Consider the following 20,835-nt stretch of genomic DNA (forward strand, 5'->3'; position numbering starts at 1 on the left):
CCTGAACTTTGCAAATACTGTAACTGCTTCAGCTAGAAACAAAATACCACAATCCGTAAGTGCTCCACCCTGAACTTTGCAGATGCAGTGATTTAGCTAGAAGCAAAATACCACAATCCATAAGTACTCCATCCTGAACTTTGCAAATACTGTAACTGCTTCAGCTAGAAAAGAAATACCACAATCAGTAAGTGCTCCATCCTGAACTTTGCAGATGCAGTGATTTAGCTAGAAGCAAAATACCACCATCCATAAGTGCTCTACTCTGAACTTTGCAAATACAGTAACTGCTTCAGCTATAAACTAAATACCACAATCCATAAGTACTCCATTCTGAACTTTGCAAATACTGTAACTGCTTCAGCTAGAAAAATAATACCATAAACAGTAAATGCTCCTTACTGAACTTTGCAAATACAGTAAGTGCTTTAGCTAGAAATACAATACCACAATCAGATATTCAGAGGTCCATCCTGAACTTTGCAGCTGCAGTAAGTACTTTAGCTAGAAATGAAAGCACCACAAACAGTAAGTGCTCCATCCTGAACTTTGCAAATACAGTAACTGCTACAGCTAGAAACAAAATACCACAATCAGTAAGTGCCCCATCCTGAACTTTGCAGATGCAGTGATTTAGCTAGAAGCAAAATACCACAATCCATAAGTACTCCATCCTGAACTTTGCAAATACTGTAACTGCTTCAGTTAGAAACAAAATACCACAATCCGTAAGTGCTCTGTCCTGAACTTTTCAGATGCAGTAAGTGCTTCAGCTAGAACGAGAATACCACAATCAGTAAGTGGTCCATCCTGAACTTTGCAAATACAGTAAGTGCTTAATCTAGAAACAAAATACCACAATCCGTTAGTGCTCATTACTGAACTTTGCAAATACAGTAACTGCTTCAGCTAGAAACTAAATACCACAATCCATAAGTACTCCATTCTGAACTTTGCAAATACTGTAACTGCTTCAGCTAGAAAAATAATACCATAAACAGTAAATGCTCCTTAGTGAACTTTGCAAATACAGTAAGTGCTTTAGCTAGAAATACAATACCACAATCAGATATTAAGAGGTCCATCCTGAACTTTGCAGATGCAGTAAGTACTTTAGCTAGAAATGAAAGCACCACAAACAGTAAGTGCTCCATCCTGAACTTTGCAAATACACTAAGTGCTTCAGCTAGAAACAAAATACCACAATCAGTAAGTGCTCCATCCTGAACTTTGCAGATGCAGTGATTTAGCTAGAAGCAAAATACCACAATCCGTAAGTGCTCCATCCTGAACTTTGCAAATCAACTTAGTGCTTCAGCTAGAAACAAAACACCACAATCCACAAATGCTACATCCTGAACTTTACAAATACAGTAACTGCTTCAGCTAGAAACAAAATACCACAATCCTTAAGTGCTCCATCCTGAACTTTGCAAATACAGTAAGTGCTTTGGCTAGAAAAAGGATACCACAATCAGATATTAAGCGGCCCATCCTGAACTTTGCAGGTGCAGTAAGTGCTTCAGCTAGAAAGAAAATACCACAATCAGACAGTAAGTGCTCCATCCTGAACGTTGCAGATGCAGTAAGTGCTTTAGCTAGAAAGAAAATATCACAACCAGTAAGTGCTCCATCCTGAACTTTGTAGATGTAAGAGGTGCTTCGGTTAAAAAGAAGGTGTCACAACCGCTGACTGGTGGATGCTGAACTTTGCAGATGTAAAAAACGCTTCAGTTAGAAAGAAAATACCACAATCGGTAAGCAGTCCATTCTGAACTTTGCAAGTGCAATTTATGCTTCAGTTAAGCCCTTTTTCGAATCTCTATGAGTCCAGAAAAAGCCCAACAAATTGTCTAAATATAAGAGCCAGGAAAACAAAGACATCCATAGACTGCAAGATAGGACTTCCAGTTGTGGCTCCTTCAACATGCCAATAGTACATGTATTGTCCTTATCTAACTCCCTGGTCCTCCCTTCGCTTCCTGCGCCCAGATTGGAATTTTGACAAATCTTTCATTTTGTTCATAGACTTGAAAAAGAGTTGGCCGAGAATTTTACTGCTCTTCTTACCTGCTGTTGATTTACGTTTTCTTTGTTGAATATTTACTTTTCATATTTTTACGCATGGAAGTATTATGGTCCCGATTACGAGTTCAGTGTTGCAGTAAAAAAGTGGCAGTAAGTTCTATGTTTTCTGCACCGCTGTATTCTGAGTTTGAAATTGAAGTGAAGGATTTAATTCCATCATCACTTGCGCGTTCCCCATGCACTTGCGCATTCTCAATGTCACTGGACCTAGTAAGATCGTTGTTTTTGTTCTCCCCTGTTGCCCTCCCTATGCCTGGTCAGACTCTGAAACACTTGTGTACGAGCGCGATATAAATAAAATATCATTTCATTTCACCATGCTGGAGGTAAATCGTCCACTTAAGGCCAGACTATCGGTGGAATTACTGCTCACGGCAATTCAGCTCCAATCCCCACAGAGTCCTATGGACTGCAATAATGGGGCTTTACGGCACCTTGCCACAATTTATAATCTTGTGGTAATTCCTTAGGACCAAGTGGCGGTAACAGTTACCAATTTTGGCAGTAATTTGGCAGATTTACTGCCGAATTATCGCTAAACTCTTAATGAGGCCCTTTGACTACCAAAAATTGACTGACTTTCATATTTGTAGGCAAAGAATCTTATAACTTTCTCTTGTAAAAAGTTAAATGAAGCTCTGAATCCCAGTGGTCACAGATAAAACAGCTGAGTTGACTTGAGAGGCAGACTAGGTCCTCACGATGAAGGCCATTTTTCAGGACTCATTCTATGCTTTTTCCTCATGTCCACAGAAATGTGACCGGTCCAACAACGATAAGCTAGAGGAGCACGAGATCGAGGAATTCTGCACCTTGCTGATGAAGCGGCCAGAGCTGGAGGAAATCTTCAAGCACTACTCCGGCGAGGACTGCGTCCTGTCGGCTGAGGAGCTTCTCGAGTTCCTGCAAGACCAGGGAGAAAGTGCCACGCTGGAGAACGCGCGGAGGATCATCCAGACATACGAACTCAGCGAGAAAGGTAGGAGCTACCAAAGAGGCGCCTGGGGTGTGCAATAGAGTCCCTGTAAGCAGGGGTGGCATAATGTGTGCAGTGAACTTGATGCACGCCAACGTGCAGCAAGGGAACATTGCATTCTTGCGTAGAGCGTCATATCCCTACGCCCTTAATCAAGCACCTTTCATTGTCACCAAAAGTCATGCCTAAATCATTCTAAGTGCCATTTACACAACACAACAAAAAGTACTCCAAGGAATACTAGCCTGCAACTGCATACATAATCCTATCCCATACCAATTTAATAGGCGCACATTATTTCAAATGTATTCCAATCATTTGTTACACAGTTCTCCAATTCTAAATTCTCCGTCCTGAATTCACAGGTACAAATCACCATTTTTGGGGACTTTTTGTGGTGTTCGGGGATCTGGATAATGGTGGGGGGTCGCAAAAGTTGTGCCTCCAACGTAAAGTCCCTTACAGACATTTTGCTGATCTGTAGCACACACATTTCAGGACAGATTTACACAAACATGAAGCAGAACTCGTACAGTTTTCATTTTTATTTTGTTTTGGTGACGAGCATTGAGCGTTTTATAATCAAAGTAAAATAAGGGGTTGAAAAATGCATTTATAGTTTGTTGAGTCGGTGGAGGTCTCCCAACCAAAAAATAGAACTGAAACGGAGGCATGTGATCTATTAGTCAATGTCAAAATGTTTTCTTTGGCGGCCATTTTAGGCCAGAGATTAGCAAAGGGTAGAAAATTGGCATTATTCACAACATTTTGGGAAAAAAGATATTCCTGGGAACTCGAGGTATCAGCGTAATAAAATGGTGAAGGGCTGATTGGAGACTTAAACCAAAATCATGCCTGAAAAGCCGCCAGGAGCAATAGGTGTTCTAATGCTTTTCTGAAGTTCAATGCATCGGATTCAAAGTTCCTGGGAAAGAAAGATTGTTCAACAATTCAGGGCTCTTAACGGCAAGTATTTGACTTCCTGTCCTCTTGCGTCCCTAGGATGGTAGCATCCACTCGCCGAAGTAGGCGGGGCAAAAGTGGCTTCCAGAGGTCTATTGGTTGACTCTTTTTATTATGTACATCGGGGTCAAGTTCGAGAAAGCGATACACAATTTTAAAGTCAGTCCCTTATTAGACTCAGAACCATTGTGAACAGCTTCAGATGGGCCGTCATGATGTCCAGTTAAAATGTCGAATGAATAATTTCTAATGCATTAATTTCGAAAAAAGAATTTGAATATTTATTTTTTTATTTTATGTTTTATTGGGGTTTGGCTAGTAAAAAAAGGGTTATTAAAAAAAGAGGGGTTTGGGGGGGAACCCCCCATTAAAAAAAAAATGTAAAAAAAAATTCGACATTTCTTTTCGACATTTTTGATTCGAAATTAATGCATTCGAAATTATTAAATTCGAAAATGTCACTATAAACTGGCCGTCATATCACGCTTAGCTCATGGCCACAAAGGACGGGTGATTGGCTTGGTGTGTCTCTATAACGGGTATAATTTTAGGGTGGGACAAGGGTGTTTGTCCCCCTGAACTTCCGTGGCACACCATTTTGTCCCCCTCATTTGGCAGAGTCCCCTTTCTTTTAGATGTCATGCCCCCCTGCCCCCACCAACATTTTCAGCAAAGCTACTCCACTGGTCTCGATGGTGCACACGAAGATCTAGTATGTAAAACAATAGAATTTAGAGGTCTTTACGAAATTGGCAGTTCTAGGACCACTAAACTAATTTACAGTTACTGCATGCGCTATGTGCTACGCATGCGGTGACTTGCATGTGGTAACTTAAAGTTATCTGCGTGGTTCTCAGTCCTGCAGACCCTTCAGTTATTCCCCATTTTGGAGTGAAAATGAAGATTCAGTTCAGAAACGAATAGTTTGGAACAGCGGTAAAACAGGCAGTGTTGGAAATTCCACATGTTTTACCAGCACCGCTGCATTGTAATCACCCCCCATTGTCTTGAACATGGCAATTACGCTTTCCTTCATTGACGGGACATTGAACCGCATGATAACCTAATAAGTAATCTGGTGAATGCTGGCCTGGGCCAGAACATTCGGCCTCATTCTAACATTGCCGGTACCCTGACAGTAGAGACGCCAGGACACCAGCAAATGTAGTTACCATTTCCAGAACCCGGTCTGGCGGCATTGCCGACAGATTACGGGTGCCAGAGTGATGGTGTAAATCCCCATTGGTGGAGTCTCATTGGACTCCCAGACAGAATTTTCCTGTGATTACTGGCACCGGCAATGCTGTGCCGATAATGACATCTTTTTATGCCGGTAGGGCACCTGCTTTAAACCCAGGTGCCCCACCGACAAACCCATAGTCGGCCGGTCTGGTAAAGTGCAGGTATCCATGAATACCAGCACTTTTTTACCGGACTGGCCGACTTAGAATGAAGCCCATTATACTTTGTGTCTTAAATTTGTAATCACGCGGCTGCAGCTGAAACTCACAAAGCAGAGAGAAGGGGAGAAGTGCACCGCCTCCTTTCAAGGACAGTTTTGCTGGAGTTTTTGACTGTAGCAATTTTCGAGCTTGGCGGGTCGCTCTTCTAAGTGTATGGGTCCACGGACTAACTAGGCACACAAGCCTAGTCACACTGGTTACTAGCTCACTGGGCCCGTCCTCTTTGCTCGCCCACCCTCACAGATATGGTATGTCACACCAAGGGGGCGGTGGGGTCATGACATGGTGAGAGCTTCTCCAGAAAAGCATGTGTTCAGCTATAGGAGGTATATGAAATTGCTCAGGACCACAACCCACTGAAGTCTTGGCGCTCGGGACGACGGCTGCGGTCAGAAGAGGTTTCCCAGGTGCTAAAATAGGCTTAAGGATTGTCCAACTCCAGACCTCAGGGGCCGGAAACATGTCGGTATGTCAGTATACCCCTCATTAATATTCATGAGATAGATTTGCATACAATGATTCTAAATGTATGCACATTTCATCTCATGAATGTTCATGAGGGATATCTTGAAAACCCATCAGGATTTTGGCCCTCAAGGCCTGGAGTTGGACAGGCCTGAGCAATGAGGCCGGCCGTTGTTTTTCTGCCCCCATTTTGTACATCCCTATGCAGAGTCAATAGGGATCAAGCACTCGGTGTGAGCCAGGGATGTGGCTTCTAACTCCAGGCTAGGCATTATACCGAAAACTATATCATTCTGGGAAAATAAATACATTTTTTATATACCTCAAAGTGTAAATTGTATGCACCGACAGTGCCTCATCATATGACTTCAGGGGTCAAGTCCCAAAAAAAACTGGGGGGACTCATTAACATACCTATTGAATGTGGCGTCACCAGAAATGAGCATATCAAGGCCCTCTGAAAAAAGTGGGGAGACTCTGTGCGCCCGCGTTTACCCTCGACTGGAGCCCTGCTTTATATCAGCCATAAAATGATGCTACAGTTCACTGCCTGCGCCCAACATCACAAAATGGAACCGCGCCCGGGTCCCCATCCCAAGTGTTCAGCACGCCAGGGCCGTGTGTATACCGCAGGGTCCAGTTTCCACGCAAGCTCCGAGGCTGCAGCTAGTCCAAGGCAAGGCCTCCCGTCCTCACGCACCCTCTGCCTTTGACATTATTTATTTATTTATCTGGAGGTGTTTACCACGCTACATTGTGGTTTGACTTCCAAGTCCTAGAAGGGAAGGGCAAGAAGGGGCGGCGCGAGAACGAGGGAGGCGGCAAGGGTCAGAATGAACGCTTGTTTGAAAAACACCTGCCAGATTTGCCACAGAAACGTGTGTCCCCTTTGCTTTTGTGACACACTGTCTGACGCCATCATGTTCTTTCAACAACCTAGAGTGAATCGCAATTCAGTAGAAACAGTGCCTTGAAACAGCATTAAAGGGGCATATGCGCTACAAGAGCAACTAACCCAATACAACATGGAACCATCTAGAATGCCAATTAACAGGGGTGTTGCTAGGTCTGGAAAAGATCAGGGGCTATGCTAATGTCGGGACTAGCGGGATTCGGGGCTAGCTATAGCCTTTTGGTTGTAGCCTCTGAGCTTCTATCCGGGGCTACAACCAAAAGACCCGGGGCTACAGTCCCCTCAGCCCCCCCCTTAGCAACGCCTCTGCCAATTAATATGCCTTGTGCTTCCGCCGCAGACTAGCACAGTCGACGCTCCAACAATGCAAATCCTTGAATACCCCCATCACTGAGGGGTCAGCCTTCCAAGGAGCCTCTGTTGGTACAGCTTGCGAGAACGCGTGGCCTTCCTGAGGGTTGGGTCATAATGGAAGGGTTTGGCAGTGCAGGAATGTAGGCTAAGCATTTTCACGTGGCCATAAAACAGACCACCTAGGGCTGCCTGTGGGCGCGTCCACTAACAAAAGAATCAAATAAATATACAGAGAAACCATTGTACGGGATGTGATAGCTTTCTGGGGGGCAGGTGTGTGATTGTGTGAGATGTCCGCTGCGCTCGCTGCACGCTGCATACAAACATCATGTGGTAGGGTCAGGGTCGGCCTGGGGCATAACGTTGTCTCGGCCACCAATGAAAAAGTGGCCACTGTTCTGAAGAAGGTGAAGACGCTGGGAGTCATCCTTGACGACGAACTATCTATGCGTCCCCACGTTGCCTTCATTCGCTCATCTTGCAGTCTGATCACCAAACGAATGAACTATATTTGTCCGTTTCTCTCGACTTACAACTGTGCCCTGCTCGCCACTGCACTTATCAACTCCAGGCTTGACTATTGTAATCGCCTCCTAGCTGGCACACTGCAAGCCAATATTCAAGCCCCGCAGGTCGCACAAAACAACACGGCCCGAGCCATACAGGGACTTCCTAAATGTTCCCCTATTTCAGAGGCCAGAAGGTCCCTTCACTGGTGACCTGTTAGGCAGAGGATTACAAATAAGATGTTGACCCCCTCCTTTAAATGTCGACATAAATGAGTGCCTGCTATCTGCCTGACAGAATAAAAGCCACGGTCGGAGGTAGGGATCTTCGCTCCTCCGCGTACCCAGTATTCCACAAACCCAGGTATAAACGGGTACACTTTGGGGGTACCTCATTCAATGTCCAAGCACCCATGCTGTGGAATCTCCTTCCTGGACATATCCGTATGATTGAAAGCCTAGAACCCTGACTGACCTGTGCTTGTCTCTTCTTGAAACCCTGCTGACTCCTTGATCTCATTTGTGTGTCTTTGTCCTTGTCTTCTTGTTGCGCTCTGAGGGCTACGGGCGAGTGGCGCCTTACAAAAATTGACATAAATAAATGGCAATTCATTTCTTTTGTGACAGACTGTTTGGGTAGTGCCCAAGGGGGAGGATTTTGATAAAATCGGATTCAAATTGAGCATTTTAAAGAATATTTATTCAGAAACACTAGTCAAAATGGTTAGCCGAATGATGAAGTAACTTATCAAGCTGGCACACATGGGCCAAAACAGTGGCCCACTTTGACCCAAAAAGCTGCCCCACACTAGCATTTTGTGGTTGTGGGTCGGGCATTGCCCTATTGCCCTATCGGCCAGTCTGTGCCTGGGTTGGGTCAGGAACTCTTGCATTGCTACTGATAGGATGGGGTTGAAAGGCTTTTGCCCCCAGCATAATAGGTTGAGAGGAATCGTGTTGCAAGTCGCTAGCCAGTCTAAGTAATCAGTTTGATGTGATAGTTCCTCTTTATAAAGTCTGCACATCAAAGAGACCAATCTATTTCGGCCGTTTTGTGTGCAGCCTTTAAAAGTGGAAATAGCACACTATGGTGGGTGGGGCGGTTAACGTCCCCAAGCCCCTCAGCAAGCCGTAACCCTGGCAACCCGCACCCCAGACACACTGACCCATACAAACAAATATGCATACACACTCACGTTTACCCGCCCCCCATCCTTTCCACGCGCCACAAACATGCCCCTCCTCCCTCACGGACATTGGGCCTCATTACAAGTTTGCCGGTCTGGAGAAAAGGGTGCCCGGAGGCTCACCGGCACCCTTGTTTCTGGACCATGAGGCTGCCTGCCGGGGCTGCTGTGCCCAACAGGTCTGCCACTGCAAGGCAGAGTGGCCACGGTAGGCAGACCGTTCACAGAAGCGCAGGCACCGCTCGCAATGGTGCCGGTGCTTCCGAGTCCCCACTCTCAGAGTTCTATGGGACTCCATGGGAATGGGGACTTACATTCTACTGGCGCTTGACTTCCTGGGCCGCCGGACTTGTAATCTCCTGGTGGCAGCGGGAAGTCAGGCAGCGGTAAAAATCTTAGGAGGACCGGCAGGCTTGCAGCCGGATTCGTAATGAGGCCCACTCTATCACACACCAGAAAAACACTTAACTCAGGCGCCTGCATCTCTCCTCTGTTGGCCTGGCCATGCTTGTCGGCCCCTGCATGCAGTTATGTGCATCGCATGTGCTGACAGTTTGATTTTGAAAGACTAAATCGATTTTTGTTTTTTGTTTTTACAAAAACGAGAAATTCACTCCCTACGAAGTAATTGGCACAACCTCAATCTGTTCACTGATCTGCCCTTAATGGGTACGTTGATTGGAAAAGGCCGGGACGTTCAGCTTAAAAGCTCCATCCCTAACCAACGCAATTTACCCAGAATCCATTCAGGATATCCAGGGTCTATTTGCAACCCCCTAAATACAATCCTAGACCACGGTCTTCATGGATCTCTTAGCCACCTTTGAGAAGATCAAGGAAGGAGCACTCTAAATACAGGCAGTTGGCATGGTTATTTCCAGAAAAGAGACCTTGTCTGGAGGCCAGGGCTCCCGATAAGTGGTGTACGTTTCCCTTTTACTCCTTAAAATCAGGCCATGGTCCCAACAAATACAATAAGACCTACCAGTTACGTGTCTGGCCCTTAATGGCACCTGCACTGCTCAGGGGATGTGCCCAGACAAGAAGAAGAATGAGCAGCACCGTCCACAAAGATGACCTCTGCTCCATTGCTGCCCCATGTGAAGAAGGCCCATATTATAACAAGCATTTGCAAAGCCAACAGTTTTGGCTTGTGTATAAGTATGAGGCATATGCCAGACCCTGCCATAACGGTATTACCTGGTGATAAGATTGTAACAGCTGCAAAATGATGTGAGTACCGGTGCACATGAAAGCAGCGCCTGGCAAATGCCTAACTAATACCTATACACAAACCAAAACAGTTGGCTTTGGCGTTGCTTGTTTTTAACAGGACTTCAGTGCAAGGACACACATACTGCTTATAAATCAACCAGCTGAAGGCACACTTGGTTAAGACAATTTTATTACACCAGTAGCACGTTTATAGCTGCATTATCTCTCCGAAATCAGCATTAAAGCGCCCAGATACCCCTGGTTTAGGTGCACTTAACAAATGTCAACATAAATAAATAAATAATAATAAGACTGGCATGCACCCACAGCACAATTTGAGATCTTACTCCTCTATAAAGTTTATGCCAAAGATCCTTGGAAGATGCATTTTGAGTGGGGAGGGGCCAGTAGAGAGCGGAAATAACCATAGGAAGTAGCATGATCATGGTCAGTCAATGGGTGGGTAATAAACAAACAACACCCGCAAGCAGTGTGTAGATCCTCACCCCCCACCTCCCTCCAGCTGTCCTCCAGCACAATAGTTTCTGCTTATAGGTGGCACTTTATCGCTACCTAATATCCAAAACTATTTGAGTTTGCTTATATTGAATGCAAAGTACTTTTGTAAAGATGCCCAGTTCATTTAGCAAACAACTCTACACAGGGAAGGACATGGATACACGTCTGGCAGTCAGGAGACTGTGACTTCACAAGCAGAAAAATGACGTGTGTTCCGCAACGTGGAGAAATCTCCAAGTGCATCCATGCCCGCGCCTCACGTCCTCTCTTTACGGGAACTAGTAAGGACCTGGCTCTCCCTTACAGTCTGCAGCCATGCAGTTCTTACCGCCCAAATAAGCAAGCACGCGGGAAGCAATCTTGAAAGGTTGATAATTAAGTGCAATTAAATTGGAATTTATTTTATCTTTAAGTACATTGTATGAATTGTGTTTTCATTTTTTTTTTAATTTGCGTTTTAAACATGTGCAAAGTTTATTTATGAACTAAATCACATTACATTAAATAATTAAGCGTATCCATATTTTCTTTTGCATACTTTTAGGATTGTATGGGTCCCTTATCCAGGCAGATATCAAACAATGGCGGTAGATTGTCCTTTATAGGGAAGATACGTCACAATGCACACTGCCTTTTAGTTTGTAGAATCGAAACTGGTGCGAAACATGTATCGACAAGCAAATACTAAAAACGTGTGTATAAAGGTTTTTGGTAGAAATTCCTAAGTGCCCGATTGTAGACATCTTTCCGAATGGCGTGCTTCGGTTTCTGTCTTTCGCAGGGAAGGGAAACAACCTCCCAGTGTTTTAACAAACAGTTCCGAATGCATCTTGCGATTGAGGGGTTCAATATGAAGAGTTGTATTTGTGGTACCAGGGATCCAGGTAAGATTTTGAAGCGGGAGCATTTTACTCCTCATAGTTTGCAGTTGGGAGTAACCAGGGACGTCACTTCAGCAAAAGGCCTGGGGTAGAGGAAGTGATATCACACGACCTTTGATGACATCACAGGAAGTCATGTCATTTGACTGTACCCCGAAGTGACATCCCGTATTTGCAATGTATATCACATTACAGTGATATCGTAACCATATTTTTCGTAGTTTACTTAGAAACAATGCTATGTGATGCTACTTCCAGTGTTGTCAAGGGCTGAAAGGTCGTATTCCATCTCTTCCCATGATTTAACTTCTGGGTGAGGTCAAACCCGCCCTGAGGAAGGACACAGTCCGTAATGCATCGGCAAGGGCTTCTGCTATAAGGATCACAATAAAGAAAATTTGAAAATGAAAGTGTAAAAGCGATTGAAATTTAAGTAAACAATGGGAGTTGATCTATAATGATTGACTACACAGGAAGCATTATAAAATTTTAACTTTGAATAGAAGTACATTTGAAGTAGTATTTACTACAAAAATAGGCGTCTCCAAGCTCAGTGGATGTGCCACTGAGCTGTTCTCTCCTGTTACTTTTTCTGTGGCACTGTGTATGTCGCATGTTTTGGATGACGCCTTGAGCTTCAACAAACAGATTTGATTAGCATTCAGCAAACTCTTAGAACACAGCAGTGCCCACCTTATCCATTGACCTTTATCACTTCCTATGATGTCATCAGAGGTCAAGGGTCGTGTGATTTCACTTCTGCTACCCCTGGCATTCTGGTGAAATGACGTCCCTGAATTGCAGCCATGGGATTGCTTTGGTTTATTACTGGGCCAGCTTTGGCCGATTTGTTCATGTATAATATGTTGCGTGTCAACACGCTGTCCCTCATTATGAACAAGCTGCCACTGCTTGTGACTTGTTCCAAGGTTTGAGAACAGAGGCTCATTTTAGAAGGTATAAGTTGCGCCAACAATGCATTAATTCATGTATGTTTAGTATGCATGTAACGTGTAAGAACGGTTTACTAATGAGTAACTAATTAAACGAAGGCGTAACCACACTTAGGAAACCTGTAACTAATCACTAATTATTGTGTAGCATATATATACATCACCATTGGCTCTAGGGTCATTTTGTACCAAACAAGTGATTCAGCATTGATTTACAAGTCTAAAAGATGGAATCCCACATAGTTGCATCAAGACCAAACTTTTTGGACCCAAAATGTTCCTCTTTCCATGTGTATTATGTATAGCACTGTACAGCATGCATTTGGTGTCACTAGCGTGTTTCACAGTTGGGAAATATACAAGATTTAACAGACACCGTGAAAGGGAATCAATGGGGGGGTTCTCAACAATTTGCAGTAGACAGAACTAAGTGGGACTCCCTCTTTAACACCAGTGAGTCACTCATTCACTATAGAAAGACCACAGGGCTAGCAGTGATGTGTAGGTTACACAATCATTAGCAATTAGTTATAACCAGAATAGGGTGGCCTCACAGAATCTTTGCACAGGGTGATTCTGAAAATCCATTTTAAGCATCTTATTAGACTGCTTTTGTTAGCGTTTGTAGAATGTGAAAGATATGTAGTAAGACTATAAAGGTAACCTGTCTGTTGCGCTCAGAGAATCCCATTAGCCTAGTTTCCATGGCAACCTGTCTGTCCCACCTAGAAGATGTTCTAGGCCAACCAGTCTATTGCACTTGGTAAACTTAAGGGTAGCCTGCTCATAGGCACAGAAATGTCTATGAAGGTAGCAGTCTTTTTCTTCCCTACAGAAAAACAGATGACACAACGACTTCAAACATAAGCTCCATATGAGCTTAAGGTAGGTATAAACCCACCACTTGGGTGGAAATCTGTGGCAGGCACGGCTATCCATCCACGCACTCTAGAATGCAGCTAAGACTATGACAAATTCAGTGTAGCTGGTCACATAACCGTTACGCACTGAAACACAGGACTTGTCGCAAAACCTCTGCCATTAGAATACAGCAACAACCTATGACAAATTTTGGTCTAGCTTGGTACATATTGAGTCTCCTGCACTAGCACTCAGTCGTGACCTCCCTCAGCACCCGCCCCCACATGCCTGACCTATTGGATTGCTTACTGGAGCCTAACCAGCCCTCATAAATCCTAATCCTGATCAAAAGCACGCATGCATCTTAAGCCTCCTCCTAGAACTTTCCCATACCTCGATGGTTTATAGTGACTTTTTCGACAGTCACTATTTCGAAATACAAATATGTTGAATCAAAATTGCCGATTTTTTTTCTAATGTCTTTTTAAAAAAAATGTTTTTTCGACATAATGACCGGATACCACCACGACTTCATTATCCAAGGGCGTTCTGACAACAAAGCGCTTTGAGGCCATACAAATGGGGAAAGGCGCTTTATAAAGGACTACTACAGTACAATACAACACAATACAATACAATTAATGTTGTCGCACCTTTTATGCAATATACAGTTCTTATACTTTAGTTGCATATTTACTATACACTCATAAATGCCCCTTTTTATAAAGTGATACCGAAAAAATTAATAAATTGCAAAGAACAGTGTAGCTTACAGCTGAATTGTAGCATCCAGTGGAAAATATATGCTGTGATCAATAAAGCAAGTGCAAATTATTCAGCACAATATACTAAAATGGATAACAGTAAGACACAAGACAACAGAGCGCCAAAACCAATACAAACACTGAATAAAATACTCTGTGGCACCATGGTAGGATGGCCAAACTCCACTGTGTTATGTATCCAAGACGAAGGACCCCCACCTCTGCTGTACCCGCTCTGTGCTAAGCCAATCACTGAGCAGGGAATTAAATCCTGTGCAGACCTATATCGACCTGTACAGTTCAGATAGACACTCCAGTTGGGACCAATACACTCTCTTTGGTTCTCTATACATGGCACAGTCCAATGTTATAAAATCCTGGGAATGATATCCTGGACTGAAAATGAAGTAGTAATAATCGAGTGGCAAAACTACACATTTTACAATGAATGTAAACTGTAAAAATAAGGACATTTTAAATAAAGAAACTCAAAGTATTTTCTCTTCATGCACTCGGTATCGGGCACCTTTTCACCCCTTCCTTTCGATGGTCTTCATGATGTAGTCAAACATTGGGTGTATCATGTAGGCTTTTCCCAGCCCTTAAGTTTCGCGGCTTCACAACAGGTCTCTCCCAGACCTTAATTCTGTCAGTTCTCTCAGGCTTTGGGTTTCTCAGGTTTCACAGTAGGTCACTCTCAGGCCTTGGGGTTTTCAGGTTTCTCAGTAGGTCACTCTCAGGCTTTGGGTTTCTCAGGTTTCACAGTAGGTCACTCTCAGGCCTTGGGTTTTTCAGGTTTCACAGTAGTTCACTCTCGGGCCTTGGGTTTCTCAGGTTTCACAGTAGGTCATTCTCAGGTCTTGGGTTTCTCAGGTTTCACAGTAGGTCACTCTCGGGCCTTGGGTTTCTCGGGTTTCACAGTAGGTCATTCTCAGACCATGGGTTTCTCAGGTTTCACATTAGGTCACTCTCAGACCTTGGGTTTCTCAGATTTCACAATAGGTCACTCTCAAACCTTGGGTTTCTCAGGTTTCACAATAGGTCACTCTCAAACCTTGGGTTTCTCAAGTTTCACAACAGGTCTCTGCCAGAACCTGGCTCTTTCAGGATACACAATAACCCACTCAAAGACATTGGCTTTATCAGGATTCACAACAGCAGAAATGGGTTCTGTTCTCATTACGGTCCGTGTCAGGCAGCCTATATTGTTTCACCCTCCTGCCATGGGTCAAACCATTCTCCCTTTTACATTAGGGTCGCTGGTGGATAGCCTTAGGCCTTCCAATTCGTCAAGGCTTGGACTGCATTTTCCCAGCAGCCTGGTCAACTTCTCCTTCCAGGGCTGCCCGGCCTGGACCACTTCCAGCCTGGCCTTTCTGATCTCCTCCTCAGTGTTTTTCTGCCTTCCTCCAAACAGTAGGCATTTCAGGGATTCTAGTTCCAGGAATCTCCCTGGTAACAAGGGAGCATGGGCAGACACATCTGCCTTCTCAGGGATTCTCTTCTCAATCTAATAGCACTTACCGCATTCCGGGTCTGGGTTCTCGAAATAGGGACTTACCGGGTCATTCCAACCTTGGAGGATCCGGTAAGTCCCCATTCCAAGAACCATTCCCCATTCCCGTTCAAGCCCCATAGGTCTCAATGGGAATGGGGATGGAGCTAATAGCGGGCCCGTTATTAGCTCCCTGGTCCCTTAGGGGCTCCCACTAAGGGCGCCTGGTAAAACCAGGTGCCCATAGCGGGACCCGCTAAGGGACCTCGGAATAGGGCGGTAAGGGTTTACCGACACCGGTCTCCTTACCGGTGCCCGTTAACCCTTACTGCCCACCTCGTAATGAGGCCCATTGCCTCCTAAATCCGCCCGCACCCACCCAATATCCTGGATAATGTATTTCTGCACACGTTTTGCCCTTTGACCTATACAGGTGTGCATCTATCACCTCTTTCCTCTGCCTCTGTCGGGAGTGCGTCGGGGGCTCTGAGGCATAATGTTTGGTGGGGCAACAATGGGAGCTCATTTTGCCTCCTCTGGACTTCAGCAGAATTTTAGCAAAACGTACGTGGTCAGGGCTGGACTGCCCCACCGGGACACCGGGACATCCCCCGGTAGGCCTCTGGCCTGTAGGGCCTCTTTTTGAGCAGAAGGATACACATGTGTTAGCATAAACACATCGCGTGATTTTCCTCGGCTCTGTCTGGGTGGTTTGCCTTGAATTGGCTACCACCACTGATTGAGGCAGAGGCACTGTCATTTTTTATTTTTTTTCCCAGCATCTGGGCTGGGCCCGCGCCTGCGCAGGGCCTTCTGGGCTGGGCACCAGATTGGAACTGCACGTGCCCTGCCTGCAGCCCAGGCTGCGCCTGCGCGCACAGTGCACACATTAGCAGGCAGGCAGCTGGTCCGGGCTGCATGAGGCCTGGCATTGCAAGCCAAAGATCGATCGATTGTCAGGTGAGAAGCGACTAGCGAGACACACTGCACGTTGATGATATGTATCTCGAGTCTCGACTCGAGATTGTCCACGTAAGTAAAGTTAACTTGCAGTGGCTGCCTGAAATCATTCCCCAGAGCCCTGTTATTGGGCCGTAGAACCGTCTAGGCCAGACTGGGTAGGCACATCGATGCTCGGCTGGTGTGGGTTCAGCACCTGGGTGAGGAAGAGCCCAGCCGAGCGTCGATGCAGCAGGACCTACCCCGGCCTCTCTCTGCTGGTAGGGCAATAAGGCAATGCCCGAACCAAAAACACAACAAAATGCTAGTTTGGGCCTGTTTTTTTAATCAAAGTGGGCCACTCTTTTGGCCCATGTGGACCGGTTTGACAAGTTACTTCGCTCTGCAGCTAGTAGTTTTGACCAGTGTTTCTGAATACATTTTGTTTAAATTGCCCAATTTGCATCACATTTTATCAAAAGCCTCGCCCTTGGGTACTACTCAAACAGTCTGTCACAAAAGCAATGAATTGCCACTTGCAATTGTGGGCCACTTGTTCAAGGTGCTCGAGATAATGTTATTCCCCAGCCCGACCCCGGCACCAGGTCAGACTCCGGCCGGTGTCTGCAAGTGGCTTGTCTCAGCCCAGACTGTCTCAGGTGGCATCATCCGTGCACGTCACCACAACTCTCCAAAGGTTGTGCACCCATTACACGTCCTCCAGTCCGCGTGGCTGTGGCGAGAGTCACCTCACTCCACCCCTCCAAAGGCCACGTGGGGTTCCCTTATCGCACCACCGAGCACATCATAAAGCGCCAAGAGGTGGCCATGCAAATGACAAAAAGAGCGCTATATAAGACCCAGCACATAACATAGGCACCTTGCACACAGAATGGGACCCATGGCACCACGTGCCCTCCACATGCACACTGCAGGGAGCACAACAGGGGCATCGCGTGCACACTGCAAGGGTCACCACGGGGTGCAGCACATGCACTCCGGCACACCTCACGACCTTTTCACGTTCGGAGAAGTTTCAAATCAGGTCTCCTCTGGTCTGTGATGGCCATTCACTGCTACTGTTGATGAAATGCATGATTTTGTTCAGTTAAGTAACTTAATTTAAAGCCTGCAAGTCAAGTTACTTAACTGAACAAAATCATCTTTTTCTTGAATCATGCATTATTTTCAGCGGCAGCCAGTCCCTCAAATCATTCCCCAGGACAGAGCTCTCCAGGACTGTCCGTCCAGGTTCCCTGCCTGGGGAATGTAGGGCAATGGCAGCGCGCGCGAGATGGGGGCTATCGCTTGTTTTCTTTTAAAAGTTGTGGCTGCCAGTGACGCACAGAATCTTCAACGAGCAGTATCTGGCCTGGTGCAGTGATTAGACTGCTTGCGTGAGTCTAGCATGACTCTCAATGATTTCATGTTGATAAATATGTTAATTTCTTATTGTGTTCCGGGTATGGAACGTATAGGGAGCATCAGCATGCAGTGTTCGTAGCAATCTAAGCTTTTGAGTGCAATAGGCGCTTTGCTCAGATGTGTCCCAAGACCAACGTTTTTAACACATTAGGCACGAAATGTGGATGGTTCCATAATGAGACCCCTCCCTCCCCCTTCACAAGTGGGAGATTATGAGACGGAAATAAGTAGAATTCAGTTCACCTATAGTCTTGAATGGGGCGAGGGATTTTAGAAGGTAAAACTTTATGGGAAAAACATTTGTGTCTGCAAAATCGTGAGTCTCTTTCCCGAATAAGGAGGAGTTGGCGTGTATGCTTGCCCGGCAGCAATGTACATATCATTTTGTTGGTGCATGCCTGGCACACTCACGTTTTACCTGCTGCAAACGTTTCTACCCAGTGGCAGTAAAATGGCTCTTGAACTAAAGTAGTCACCTAATTTCCACAGCATATGTCCATATGCCTTGGCATCAATCAGTGACATCACCTCTGGCCCCACTGCTTGAGTACAAGTAGTGACAGCCTACATTTGGTCTCCTTTCGAGTGAAGGGTGGGTGGCACTAGGGAAGGAATGATGTCAGACCGAGTTATGCTGCTGGGGCCTGCATTTGGCATTACATGGCACATGGCCTTCTGAGGAGGGAAGGGAGGGTGGCATTAGGGAAGGAATGAGTTTCAATGCAAGCCTGCCTGGTCAGAGCGAGGTATGCTACCGGGCCCTGCATTGCCTTGGGAGAGCAGCTGCAATTCTGCTTTGCTTTGCTCTGTCCACTGTGTTTGAGATGCGCGGCATGTTCCTGAGTGGTTGTGTGTTCTGGTTATATTCTGGCTTATGTCCATCCACTGTCATTCTAGCATTCTATCAAATGCTTTTGGACATCGTATGTTTGGGGGGGCTCTGAATATCCAGCGTTTACAATTGGAAATGATAAGTTGGCGTTGCTATTATGAATGTTGTAGTGTGGGTATAACGTAGCTTAATTTATTGACTTATTTTATTTCTTTGATTTGTGTAACACGCCGAGTGACTGAGTTTACTAGATGAAATATGTTGACTATTTCTTATGAATTGTTGAGTGTATGCGAGTTAGAGCTAAGGTGCAAAAGAGAGGTTTGCCTGCAATGGTGAAAAAGACCCAAGGTTCAAATGTCAACAGGGTTAGAGAAATAAATAGGGTGCATAAGATGGTAATAAGATCGCTGTCTCTGTCTTCCCTCTGTTCCCCCCTTTGCCTGGTCACGCCTTGAAACACTTGTGTATAGCCGCGTTATAAATGCTTTATCATCAGATGATATCATGGGCTCTGTGCAAGGTGGTAAGAGAGACAGGGAGCAAGTGGGGTGTCACAACAAGGGTGATGCCAGCAAATGGCGTATGAATGTGCATTGTTGGGAGGATGAAAATAAATTCAGGGTGTGTGGCACAATGTATACAAGGGTGAGTGAGAGGTAAGTAGGGTGCAGGAGAGGAAGAGAGTGTGAGGTGAGAACGATTGGTGTAGAGTGTGTGGTGAAGAGAGCGAGGTACACATAAAGAAGACTGGTTACAGAGAGTGGGCTAGAGGCAGAGGGAGTGTGTTAAAGAGGGCGTGCACTAGAGAGAGGGGGAGAGAATGGTAGACACAGTGAAGTAGAGAGGTGGGACTATATTAGAGCGAGGGAGATGGAGTGTGATAGGGAGAGAGAATAAAAGAGCAATTTGTTATTATTTGTGTAATCCTTCCTCATTGTTCTTTGGATTACAGGGTCACTCACCCCTTTACTGAAAGGTCTCTGTCTGCTGAGGTAGCTGCTGAGGGGCCCTTTTTGTGGAGTTTGGCACTGTATGTGCTATGGGGACAGGGTAGAATGAGGCACACTCTGCTGTGTGGAGGTGTCATGCGTGTGCAATGAGGACCTGCATGTGTGCTGATCAGCTCTTAGAGGCCTTCGTTGTGCTGTGTAGCCTGAATATGCACAGTATATGAGATGGGGCACTGCTTGTGCTAAGGGGCCCGATGTGTGCCAAGAGGCCCCTGTGTGTGTGTGCTGAGAACCATTTTGTGCTGAGGGGCCCCTTTATGTGCTGGCAGACCTTTGAATGTTGTGAGGAGATTCTGTGCATGTGGAGTGGCTCCTGTATTTCATGGGGCCCAATGTGTGCTTTGGGCCCCTCTATGCATGGTTTCCCATTCGGTTCTATGTGAAGGGTGAAAAAAGATCCATTGTGCTTAAATGTTTGTGCAACAGGAGTTGGAAAAAAGATCACCCTCCTTTCCCTGTTCTCCCACCCACCTATGCCACTTCCTAACTCTCTGGAGGACACCACCAGCGTCCACCAATATTTCACAGGCCTCCCCGCTTTCATTATCTGGGGGCACTATGTGGAACTGCCATGACTCATCCACCCTCTCCTTACCTGACCCCTCCACTTCCCAGACCATTCCCAGCCTACCTGCCTATTCCCTCCCATGTCGCCACTTACCACTGCTCCCCCAACGCTGTCCTGTCCCCTTTCGCGTCCTGGTATTGTTTTGCAGTATGGGGTAACGCCGCCCCATCGATGCGCCTCTACCAGTGTGGCAAGGGCCTATACCTGCCTGTATGAGTGGTGCTCCACTGTGTGCTGATGGGCTTGTAGTTGCTGAGGAGGGCTTGTAAATGCAGGGGCCTTTCATGTACCAAAGCACTCTTTGAAAGTGTTGATGAGTCCTGAATGCGCCGATGGACCCCATAAATGGACTGATCAGCATTTTATGTGCCGAGGGGCCAACCCCCGCATGTGAATAAGGTCATGTATGGGGGCGCATAGTGCGTGCTGAGTGGCCCCTGTGTGTTCTGAGGGGC

General features: G+C 45.8%; 1 protein-coding gene across 1 annotated transcript in view; it reads left to right on the forward strand.

The window, feature by feature from the left end:
- The window catches only part of PLCD3 (phospholipase C delta 3), a 467,775-nt gene that overhangs the window by 348,816 nt on the left and 98,124 nt on the right, over positions 1-20,835 (forward strand). Inside the window, exon 5 of the mRNA XM_069634237.1 lies at positions 2,842-3,067. Coding sequence (XP_069490338.1) covers positions 2,842-3,067 — 226 coding nt within the window. The remainder of the gene's footprint in view (positions 1-2,841; positions 3,068-20,835) is intronic.

This window comes from Ambystoma mexicanum, chromosome 13 (genome assembly GCF_040938575.1).
Source record: "Ambystoma mexicanum isolate Mex_15411 chromosome 13, UKY_AmexF1_1, whole genome shotgun sequence".
NCBI lineage: Eukaryota > Metazoa > Chordata > Amphibia > Caudata > Ambystomatidae > Ambystoma > Ambystoma mexicanum.